Consider the following 12,178-nt stretch of genomic DNA (forward strand, 5'->3'; position numbering starts at 1 on the left):
GCACAGCAGGGTGCTGCCTTCCTCCTCCTCAGCTAGCTGGCTCTGCAGGCATGGAAGAGAAACGATTTTGTGCACGTGTTTTATAGATGCACTGAATTTCCTGTTTGGTTTTTAAGTTCTGCTGAGGAGTGTCACCCCTCATCCTTTCTTGGAGCCATGTGGGACAAAGGCTGGAGGAAAATCCCAGTGTCTTATAGTTGGCTTTCCAGTGCCTTAAGTGATAACGTTGTGATGGGGCTTCTGATGACCTCAGCTGAAAACAGCGCAGCAGATCTCTTAGCTGTCTATAGGTTGGATTGTGAAGCAACCAAAGGTTGATTTGTTTTTTCATAATTAGTTTCAAAACCCAGCAGTTTTCATTGTGGAATACGTGAGTTGTTGCAATGGATGATTTGCTCTGTAGCCACAACCTGCAGGTCTGGTAACTGTTTCCATCTTTATGCTTTCAGTGGGACATTCATGAGGTGAGATTTCTACTGAAATAATCTTTTTTTATTCTGCTTTTTTGAGATTGTAGATTGTTAGTAATAAATACAGGAAGCATCTCCTCTGAAGTCATATTATCTTCCCACATCCTGTACAGAGGGCACTGCATCCTTGGAACAGAATCTCCTGCCTGAATGTAACAATATGCACTGATTTTAATTCAGAGCAGTGCTGAAAGAACCAGGGTGAGAGCTGTGTAAAAGCATTTTCTTTGTCTCTTCTCAGAGTTCATTACAGTAACTTATGGCAATATACTGAATTTAAATAAATGTAAAAAAACCCCAACCCCAGGAACTTAAATGACTGTCTTGTTGGAATAGAGCACCTGGCAGTGTGTGGTTGTTCTTCCCAGTTATTTTAAGAACAGTGGAACAAGCCTTTAGCATTGAATACAACCAGATTTCTTCAGAGAGCTGAAAGAGATGTTTATAGACCTGTGTTTCAGACAAAGGTATTCTGATGTCTGCTGGCTAATTATTTCTTGGCAGTTCATTACAATGGGCTACATTTGAGACTTGGACATTTCATTAGCAGCCTCATCTTCCTTCTTTGTTCGGCTGTTTGTATAGTTGGCTTTATTTATACTCATAAAATGATCATAGTGTTAGAAATGGTGAAGGCATTAAATTTTTATTCTCTATGAACTATTTTAACTGCATTTATTTTAGTAACAAGTGTTGAAGTCACCTGTTTGACACACTTTAACCTGCATTAACTTTAAGATGTGCTGAACCATTAAGTTTTTCAGCACTGTGATATAGCATTGCTCCTTATGCCTGATTGAAAACTGGTTTAGCTTATTCTCTCTGGTGAGTGGAAGGAGGTGGGTTAGGTTACAGGGAGGATGAAGTAGTTGCAGCTCACCCTTCTTGTTGCACTGTTTTATTGGCTTGCTGAGCGTCTGCCTCCTGATTTTGCTGAGAAGGGTGCTTTGCCTGGGATTGAGGAGGAATCTGCTTTCAGACCGAAAGAGACAATATTTACCAGCTGGTGAATTCTGGCTTTGTTTACTTTTTGAGGCCTGAGAGTTGGACACTTTTCTGCATTTCCTCTATTTTTATACTTCAGGGAAATAGCGATACTTCATGTGCTTTTAGGATGCAGTTGTATCTTTACATGTATGCAGTTGTGGCTTTAATATGGAATAAAAATATATCTGCATTTGAATCCTGAAAGACCTGATTTGTCTTGTATTAAGTGTTTTGCCGCTGTTTGCCTGTGTTTGTGGGAGGCTGGAGCGAGTGCCTGGTGTCTGGGGCAGGCCCTGGGATCTCCCGGGGGAGGGAGCAGTGCAGGCAGGGACAGAGCCCCTAGGTGGCATCAGAAGCCACCTGATTTTTGGCTGCTGCCCGCCCGGGGGTGCGAGGTGAGCCTGGGAGGGGTTCCTGGCCCTGGGGTGCCGGGCCATGCCCGGGGGTGCTTCCCTTTCCCGGTGCCCTGTGCTGCAGCTCGCACGGCATTAGCTGAGCAGTATGGATAGTCGTCATTTTGCTAATTCAAACAAGTTCCAACCTCGTGCAGCTCTGCTTTCTAAATATTTAATTGAAATGCTTTTACAGCCATTTTACTTCTTTATCACAGTGAGCCAAGCCAGACAATGTAACATGGCATATGTTAAGATGTTAATTGAGTAGCAGCACACATAGGCGGCTGTTTCATAATTTTCTCCTTAGATGATCCTTGGCTTCAGTTTAACATTTCTTTGTGCTTCTGAGTGGAAGGTTATATAAAGATATATTTAGAGCTGTTAGTCTAAGAAAGAGAAGCATTAATTCAGTAAGATTAAGAATTAAGGGCTGATTGCTGCAGGCACTGCTGGGACACAGTGCTTGTCGTGGTAAGGATGTGATAATAGTACCTTTCTGATAGTACCACTTACTGTAATGGGCTTGGTAATCCTTTTATTGAGTGGTTCCTCACAGCACACAGAGTAAATAGAGATTTTTTTTTTTAAATGCCACCTGATGTCATCAGAGTAGTGGAATTCTGACTGAATCTTTCCAAAAGGGTATGTGGTCAGTTTAATAATGACCCTCCCTATTTTAACAAGGTTTCAGAAAGATGACTTTGCCAAAACTATCGCTGTTGGTACTTTGTAGTGGACTCTGTCTTGTTTTCCTTGGGAGCTGAAGTGGGTTTTTGCAAGAGGGAAAGGGGGCAGCAGGACACAGCACAGGAGGAGGAGTTCTGGGTGCTGTCAACACCCAAATGCCTCCTGTGCCTGGGAGACACAAGCCTGGCAGGGCTGCTCATGTGCTCCTGTTCCTTGCAGAGAGCCCCTGTGCCCTTTGCTAAGCAGTTTGACAAACAACCTGCAGAGATGGTATGGGGGAACAGCTGATGCAGTGGGAAATGGAGACTTTTCAGATCACAGTAATTTCTGAAAGGAGGTGTGGCCAAGACACTCCTTCGGCAGACAGCCCTAAGTGTTGTCTTGGGTATTCTTCTCTTGTGGAAGGTTTGTTTTCAGGTGTGAGTAAAATGCCAGGGCAGCAGTGTCACCACGCACTGTCAGGGTTCTGTGCACTGCCTGTGAGCCACTCAGAACTGTCCTGTGGCCTGAACAGTCCCTGGTGCGTTTTTGGTTTTTCTGTTTTTCCAAAGGACATTTACTTTATAACTTTGTAAACATTTTCTCTCTCAGATGGCTGAGAGGGTGGTTTGCAGTCTGAGGTGAATAACTAGGTAACTGTGCTCATGGTAAGGAACTGTACAGTGGGGTTTTCCATTTTAGTTGCAACTTTTTGCTGTAAGTCCTGCATGTTGGGTAATAATGTAACTTAATACTCTAGTACTGGAAACTGGGACCCTGCAGAGGGGAGCCCTTGCTGTCTGGTCAGGAGTTCAGCCCTGCCTTCCTGATGTAAGGTTCAGTTATGAGCAGTGGTGGAAAGTGGTTTCTTTTCATCAATTGCATTATGGTTTGGCAGAAATTAATGTTTTCTCTAGGCTGTCCAGAAAGTGCCAAGCACAGGGAACACAGCTATACAGAGGCTGTTTTTGGGAGGTTTCAGTTCATGCAAATATTTGCAGTCTTGGGCTGAATGGTATACAGAGTATCTGTGGCAATTATGCAGAATGCACCAAACTTTTGATGAAAAAATCACTCTGGGCTTCCCACATGTCACCACCTACTCAAACCATTATAAAATTCTGCACAACAAATTGTAGCTCCACTTGTCTGCTGAGTTTGTTTGAACTGGCTCTGTTGTTGACTTCCTCCTCCAATTGAGGGATGAGTCCTCTGCCAGTGCCTGAATGGTGAGAGCCATGTCCTGTGTGATTTTGGGGCTGGGAGGTCTCCCCTGATGGACAGAGCAGCGATGTCCTGGAGGTGCTGCTGTCCCCCCTCTGCCAGGGACCCAGCCCAGGAGCCCCTGTGGCAGTGTCAGGCTCGGGACATGTGTCCCAGGAGAGGAGCTGTGCTGCAGGGGGGTGTTCTCTGTGCTCCCCCAGTGTTGGTCCTGCTGCTGCCTTCCATGGGGGCTGGAAGCTCTCAGCTGCAAAGCTGCTGAGGGTTAGTTCAGTGCTGTGCAGGCTTTGGGAAGGCTCAGGGTTAACCAGGCAGTGGCTGATAAATTCAAGGGCTTTCTTTTATTTCTCCCAGCCATCTCCCTTTTTCTGATCTCACAGACATAAGGATTCTCTTATCCCTTGTGGGTATATGGCTTCTCTTATTTGCAACATTAAGGAGCTACTCGTGCTTAGAGCAACTGAATTCTGCCACTTCTGCTAATACAGTAGTCCCATATTGCTCAGTACAATTCAGCTGCCTCTTCCTGAAAGTAAAGTGTTGCTTAATTAGAGGAAGGTTGGCAGCATCTGGTTTTATGCCACTTAGAGAAAAGAATTGCATCTCCTTGCCTTATTCTTGTGCTTTTTTCCCCTCTCTCTCCCTCAGAGCAAAGTTAACTCAGTTGCTCACCTGGAAAGAGAACACGCTCCTCGTTCTGCCCATGCCAAGTCAGGGCTGTTCTGAGCAGAAATACATAAATAGGTCAGGGAAAACAGAAATGCATACTTTGGCAGAAGATAGAAGAGCAGTTTGAGGAAATACTTTCATCTGATTTCTCCCGATCTCATTCTCCCAAAGATAATTTCAGGAGTTTGTCTTCAGCCTTTAGAAGCTTCAATCACTACAGCCTTTGAAACTTACCTTCAAGAATCCTTCAGAGGTCTTGGCCCTTCCTGTAAGGCTTTTTGCCTTACAGACCCAAAACAGCCAGCACATGGTTCTGGGAAGTTGTAGGGTCTGGGGTTCTCCATGAGAGAATCCACAGCAGCTTTTGCAGGGAGCTGCCCTGTGCTGCTTCTCCAAGCACAGCCTAAGAAACCTCCTTTTCTCTGCTGTTTTATTAATTAGTAGAAGCTGGGTGCATGTTTTGAGTGGCTGGTGGGTAGGTGACCAGAAATGGCCAGGTTGATGTGCGCTGGTGGTGTTCAGAGCAGAGCTGACATTTTGAGGAGCATTGCTGTAGACGGTACAACAGGGTCCCTCTTGAGTCACTTGTGTGCCTTAACTTTGAAACAATCAGTAGGATGGCACCCACTGAATAAATGCCTCCTTGGTGGTTGGGATAGTCTGTATTTTTGATTGGAGAGGAGCACATACAAGGTTTTGATATAAAATTTTATGCTCCGTGGTTCTTGTGTTGGGTCATTGGGCACAAGCTGGCAAATCCAAGGCAGCTGTAAAAGCACACAAACTCTTGTTGCTCACAAGAGACAGCTACCCCCAGAATCACAAATCTTGTCCTGGATAAAACTGCATGAAGTAGCCTGAATTAATTTTTGGATCAAGTAAGTGAATTAGTTTAACTTGAGGGAGACTGCCATCATGAAGAGCTGTGAAAGAGAGAGTAACACCAGCTGTGCTGCTGGGTGGGGTGAATCACAGTGAGCCTCCAGGAGGGGCAGTGCTGGCTCTGGGCTTTAGGTGCACTTTCTGAGTTTCCAATGGGCTTAGGTTTCAAACAGATTCAAATGGTTATTTTCATTAGAAAGAACATCATTCCTGCTGCTCTCCTGCAGCTGCTCATGGGTAGCAAAAATATGTGGGTAATGGCTTCCAGATGTTAGAAATGGCTCTGTGTAGGGCCAGATTCAGCCTGGTTGTTTAGATTTTTGGTTGCAGGCACTGTAATTGCAGTAGTAATTAGGTAAGGGATGCATTTGACAGGGACAGAAGCAGACTGACTTACTTGTAAATGAAACTTCAGCTTTCAAAACATGTATATCCTGCTAGAGAAGAAGTGGGGCAAAATAAATGAAGGTGGCAGGTGTAACTGGGATGTCTGTCCCTTTGCCACCTTTGTCACTTGTCCTTCTATCTCCTGATGTGCTGGGGATGTATCCTGCAGTGTCACCAAATGGAGTGTGTCTGTGCAGTGCTCAGGACCATGGGAAGGTCACTCCCAGTACTGTCCCAGTCAAAAGGGCTCATTCCTCAGGGGTGCCACTGCTGGACTGGGATTGCCTCTGCTAGAAGGGAAATAAGCATTTTTGTCATTAGGCACAAGCTTTATAAAATGAAGCAGCATTTACCTGTGATCTGGTTAGGAAGAAAGAAACCTCAGTTTACCACTGACACATTTTAAAAATGTCCTCCCAGTACACTCAAGAGCGTTGAGCAGGAGATGGAAAAATTGTTTATTAAATAGGGATCACACTTACCCCTGCTGAAGCAGTGGGACCTTTGCCTTTTAAAATGTCACAACATCTGCTTGCAGATTGGAGGACATGAACTTGAGTGTCCTTTTTGTGCCACCAGTTTACAAAAAGGAAACACAGTGAACTGTATTTCCTGGCCCTGTTATTGCTCCTCTGCTGCAGCTTCTCAGCGCTGCTGATCGGTGCTGTAGGAGCAGAGGTCACAACTGGAAGAGCCTGAACTAAATTTGAGAGTTTACATTTCCTCACTCAGACTGATAGTTGGAGATAAAAGGACAGCTCTAGGGATCTCCTGCCCAGCTGCCTCCTGGCAACTTGCCTCTTTCTCTTTGCAAGAAGAAGATGTTAATGCAGATGGGCATGCTGATGCTCAGGTTGGCAGGAGGGAAGCTGTGCTGGCTGGAGTGTGCTCTCCTGAAGAGCCCAGTGCATGGTATTGTCTGCAGAGGGTGTGTTTGGGCTGTTTCCTGTGTCTGTACCCTGCATGCCTTGCACTCTCTGCACCCTTTCTGCACAAGCTGCCATGTGGAGCCATACAGGAGGTTTGGGTACAGGAATGGGTACAGGTGCCTGACTCCTGTTGCCTGCTGCTCTCTAGGAGAGGCTGTTGGTCTGTAGCAGCACAGGGACTGTGAGACCTTGCTCAGGGTTGGAGCACTGGTGGAGCCCAGGGTGGAGAAGTGCTGCTGGAGCAGTTGTGTCCCCATCAATTTGCTCAGCTTTGGGTCAGATGCACTGGCAACATGCAGCAGCAGCAGGTTTCCATGCTCGGTGTCCTTTGACTTCCTGGTAAGATGGTGATTTTTGATGAGTGAGATGACATTTAGGTTCTCTTCTTCAGTTGCTGCAGTACATGTGAGCATCTTTCCCGAGGCAAGGGAAAGCTTCCATTTTACCATCCTAAGCACTCCCTGTTCTTCAGAATCCCCAGCAGCTCTGCTCCATCTCCTTGGTGTGCCTGTCTGCCCACCTGGTGGCTTCTCCTACACAAAGTCAGCTGAAGTGGATGTCTGCTGATGGATCTGTTTCAGTGAACTTGCTAAATGTTCTTACCTGCTGAAAGCTTTTACTGTATTGTCACTGTGACCTGAGTGGTTCTTGTATAGGAAGAGGCATCAGTGTTAGCAGCCTCTACCAAACAGATTTTTAGACTGTCTTGTTTCAAAGTGGAAGTGGTGTAACAAGCAGGGCAACCAAGCTCCTGCCTCTGGGCATCTGATGGAACAGCAGATGCTGGTTCCTGTCACCACCAGACACCAGAGCCATTTGTTTTGCTTGTTTCTTACTTAGAGTTTTAGGAGGTCCATCAGCTGCCTGACTTAGTCTAGCTTTTTTAGCATCTGTACAAAAGTAAAATAGCTTCCATGAGATGCTGTGTTGTTTAAGGAGATTGAATTATGTTTTATTTTACTAGGAAAATAATTGCTCTCTGAACTAAAAAAGTAATTGATGCTTGTTCAGTACATGCTCAGGCTAGGGTTTTCTGTATGGGAAACCTCCTGCTCCTCTCCAGAGCAGTGATACAATGCCTTCAGCTAATGCTGTCAGAGGAAGCATGTGGAGTGCAGCACCCTTAGAAACACAAGAGCTGCCCATGGGTGTGTTTAGAGGCTGTATAATAAGTTCCATACTGTTTGCCCGCCTTGGCACATGCACTGAGGTCATTCCTGGCATATTTCTATTCAGTCCCCACCCAGTGCAGTCTTAATAAGCCAGCTGGGAGGTAGAGAGACTAACTTGGAAAACTCCAGAGCTGCCAGTGGAATAACAGCTGTGTGCCTTGTAGCAGCTCTTTGGAAAGCTAGAAATGCATGCCTTGAAGTGGTGGGATTTACTGAAGCATGGGGAGAAGGGGATGTTAATTGTATTTACAGATAAACAAGTCAAATGCATTTGAATTGTGTAAGAGCTACAATAAAAGTAGTGACATCCACTGCTGCTTGGGATAACAGTTGCAATGGCATTTCGTTTTAAAAAATGGAGTTCTTATGTAAAAGAACAAGCAGCAAGAATTCTAGCAAGCAGTTAAATTTGGATGACTTTCTACAGAAAAATTCCATAGACTAGCAGGATATTTCAAGTAAGTTATAAAGCCTGTAGTGCAGTGATAGAAATTCTAATGTGTAATGTTTTTGTCATTGATTTTAGACTAATTCAGTATTTCTTTTTTCTCTCTCTTCCCTCACATCTAGCAAAACTGTACAATCTAAAGTGGACTGCATTTTGGTAAGTACAACTCCAGCATGCTTTTCAATATTTAATGAGCTGCAGGACCAAAATAGATGGCTCTGGAGACTGACAGCTATTACGAAGCCTTTCCTTAGCAGTATTTGAAGGTACTACCACTAAATGTGACCAAAATTAGTTACCATCTCAGGTACCTTCCCAGAAATGTGCAACACTGCAGGTCCTGTTAGCTCTGCTGTGCTGCTTAGGGCTGAGAGGTCGTTTTTTGGAGCGGGAAGGGCCCTTGAATTGCAAAATCTTCATCTGTGCATTAAAATAACAGGATCTAGGCAGTGATAAGAGATTATTTTTGGGAAGCACTAGTTCAGAAAGAGGTTTTATTTGTTTTTAGTAGTGAGCGGGTTTCAAGTTTTTTTAAATCAGTCTTGAGTTCATAAATCTTAGAACTGGAAGGGATTGCTTACCCTGACTTTCTACCTTCAGCACTTCATCCAGAGGTACCAGTGGACAAGACAAAAAAGTGTCATAGGCAGCCATCTGGATCCTATCAAATAGTATGGCTGAGCTAACAGAGAGTACTCATCCAGGTCACATTATCAAAGGCTAATTCAGGTGCTACTGAATTGTCTTGCCATAAAATATTTTAATTTATTGTTGTATAAGATTTAAAGCTTTACTGTGTTCCAAACAAACTTTGGACCCCATTTAACCTCTGTTTAAAAGTTCTTGGATGTACCCAGTGGAAATAGGGATGCAGAATGTAATTTTTGTCCCCTTTGTTCCTTATAGACATTTGTGAACACCAGACAGGTGCCTTAAGATCTTAATTTTGTATGTGAGTCTTCAGAGGTAAAAGGACAGATTGCAAAACTGCATTTGTAAAACTCTTTTAACACCAGGTATTTCTGTAGGAAAAAAATTGGGGGAATTGGGGGTAGGTGTTTCTAAGTAGCATTGGAGAGGGAGTAAATAAGTAGGAGGCTTACTAGTCATCTACTTTTGGCAGTCTGTTTTAAGAAAATTGAATTATTCTAGGACTATTTTTGCATTAAATTCTGCAGATTTATGGACCTTGTGTACTGAAGTAGGGATTATCAGTTTGTGTGGAGGGTATTGGGTAGGTCTCATGCATTGGATTGGCAGAGAAGTCTTGGACACAAAGCAGTCTCCATGGTTTGCCCTGGAATGGAGCAGCAGTGTCCTGATGGTCTAATTTTCTGTTCCAGATGCCTCCTTGTCTGTCCTGCTGATGAGTTCAGAGGAGTTGTGTCAACAGTGGAAAAGCCACTCTAGGTTAGCAAAGGTAGATCTAATGCTGTTCAGGTTTTAAAAAGAACAATCCAAGATCAGAATAGCTTGAGGAAATCAAAAATTTAGCTGAATTCTGGCAAAATTGTTTCAATGCTTTTAAGTGCTTTGGAAAGCTGTGAGCTGCAAGAGAGAATCTAAAAGCACGTTGGACTGAAAGGCTGTGGAGCTCTGAATGCCCCCTTTGGTAGCAGCAGTCACAGCCCCATGTGCAGAGCAGCACACAAGCGCTCTGGGCTGGCAGGTTCCCACAGCTCAGCAGGGAGAGCTCTAGGAAGGAGCAGAGGGGATGGAGTAGCCTGGGCTGGAGTCACTCACAGCAGAGGGCTGTGCAAAGCACCGGGACTGCAGCTGCTCAAACAGGAGTCCAGAGTTACCGGCCTTCAGCTTGTTACACTGCACCCCTCACAGCCCCACACACTGTCACTTGCTGGGAGATCATAAGAAAATCATTGTGTGCTGTGCAATCCAAAAAAGATAATTAGCAAGAATTGTGGTGTAAACAGTCATTAAAAATTCATTATAACATCTTTTTAACTGTAGTAAACATGTCTAGCAGTAGATTCTCTTATGATTTCACTTGTTATATTTGTAGCCACATACGAAGTGAACTTTTGAACCCTCTTTTTAAAACTGTTTGCTCCATATAATCACTCAGCAAGAAGGCCATTTCTTTCCTTAGTGCTCTGAAAAGAGGTCAGTGCTGGATTGATGGGAAGCAGAGCTGCTGTGGGGTGTGCTGAGGCAGTGTCCGTCAGTCCTGTGGCACCAAAGGTGCCACTTGTCTCTTGGGCCCATCAGGAGACAGGCAGAAGCTCCAGGAAGCCTTGGCAGCTGTGCTTGGCCACTGTCAGAACAAAGCTGCCATGTGTTTTTAGGGCTTGTTTGGAGTGTTTAGCCTGTGAAATATGTTCCCGCTTCTGCTCAGATAAAGCATATCAAATGTATTTATTAGCTGCTTTCTAGAATTAAAAAGGTGTTCTTAGTATTAGTTATTTTCTGTCTTGGTGATATTTCCAACAAACCAACTGACCTAGAGTAATTCACCTTTGCTTTTTGTTTCTCTATTCTTAGAATGGGGAGATGATTGCTTGACTACTTTGCTATTTTTAGTCTGGTTGTTAAATAATAGATATTTGTTTGGCTGAAGTATGACAAATTTTAGGGCCTTTCTGCCAGTAGGTGCAGGTTACATTGCCATTGGCACAGCCTTTTTCACTTTGATTAGAGTATAGTTGTCTATAAATACTCAGAATGTGGAAAGAAATATTAAGAGCAGTCCATGCTCTCTAAAACAGTATCTTGCATAAACCTTGCAGAGTGCCTCTGGCCTTCAGCTCCCCTTATCCAAACTTGAGGACAGAAATAACCTGTAATTCTGCTTTCCTTATGGAAATTCGGAATAGATCAAATTTGAATGACACTGTGTACATTACAGAAGTAGCAGCTCTTCTGATTGTTCTTACTATGTTCTTCTTCTGTGTTATTTAAAGTTTGGCTTGACTAGGTAAACAATCCAGAAAAAGCACGTTTTTTTGCTTGGAGTTTTCCTATGGTAATCCCCTTTGACAACTTTGAAATGAAGCTTGACTAATATTTGTGACCTGACAGTAGATCAGCAGTCAGAGAAAACCAGGAGAGAACCAACCCACCAAGGTCAGGAACCCTGAGAGATATTCTTTGATTTTGGGGATTCATGTTCAAATCTCTAGGTGCTCTGTTTCAAGCAGAAACATGAATAAACTCTGTTTCCTATAGCACAGATTAAGTCCTTAACCTCATTTTATGCTGAATAAATCTTTGTCTCTTTATGCTGAAGAAACTTGCAGTGGCAAGTTAGTGTCTCCCAGAATAGAAACAGATATCAAAACCTGCTATTTTCATTTTAAAAAACCCTACCCTACATAATTTTGGTCATCCTGGTTTATTTCACAAGTGTTTATTTTGCTCAATCAAAATGCCTGTTAAAATGATAAAGAAAGTTGCATCTGTTTCAGTGAAAATCTTGTTCTAGGTCTATGTTAGGCAGCAAAAGGACAGATTCATTTGGAGCAGATCTGTGTGGTTTAATTTGTTTGCTACTCATTTTGTGCATTTCTGTAGTTACCTATCTGTATTTGGTAACTGTCAGAACAGAAATAGCAGAGGTGTCTGTTCCTTTGTGTTACTGAAAGTCCTTGCTTAGCTGTGACTTGAGGTGTTTAATTCTTTGTCCTTAGCTTTTCTGTCTCAGAATATAAGATCACGGAGGTATTTTGAGTGCTTGATAGATTTTTTACTAAATTGAAGCCAAGTTGTAAAAATTAGTATGAACACTGCCTGCTCCCCATCTTCTTTGAATCTTCCTTTGCTTTATAAGGTTCCTGTTGCAGGGAATAAAGGTGATGTGTGAAGAGCAGAGTACCAGAGGCAATGCTTTGTGCTCACCTCAGTCCTGCAAGCACTTTAGCATGCTTGTGCATTTTTCTAATGCAAGTTCAAGAAATATGACTTATAAATAGCCTTTGGAGAATTAGACCATCTTCAT

At 43.5% G+C, this 12,178-nt stretch overlaps 1 protein-coding gene across 1 annotated transcript in view; it reads left to right on the forward strand.

Moving 5' to 3' along the window:
• The window catches only part of RFX7 (regulatory factor X7), a 49,207-nt gene that overhangs the window by 13,390 nt on the left and 23,639 nt on the right, over positions 1 to 12,178 (forward strand). Inside the window, exon 2 of the mRNA XM_064722452.1 lies at positions 8,349 to 8,382. Within this exon, the coding sequence (XP_064578522.1) occupies positions 8,349 to 8,382 (34 nt within the window). The remainder of the gene's footprint in view (positions 1 to 8,348; positions 8,383 to 12,178) is intronic.

Source organism: Zonotrichia leucophrys, chromosome 10, assembly GCF_028769735.1.
Source record: "Zonotrichia leucophrys gambelii isolate GWCS_2022_RI chromosome 10, RI_Zleu_2.0, whole genome shotgun sequence".
NCBI classification, from domain to species: Eukaryota; Metazoa; Chordata; class Aves; order Passeriformes; family Passerellidae; genus Zonotrichia; species Zonotrichia leucophrys.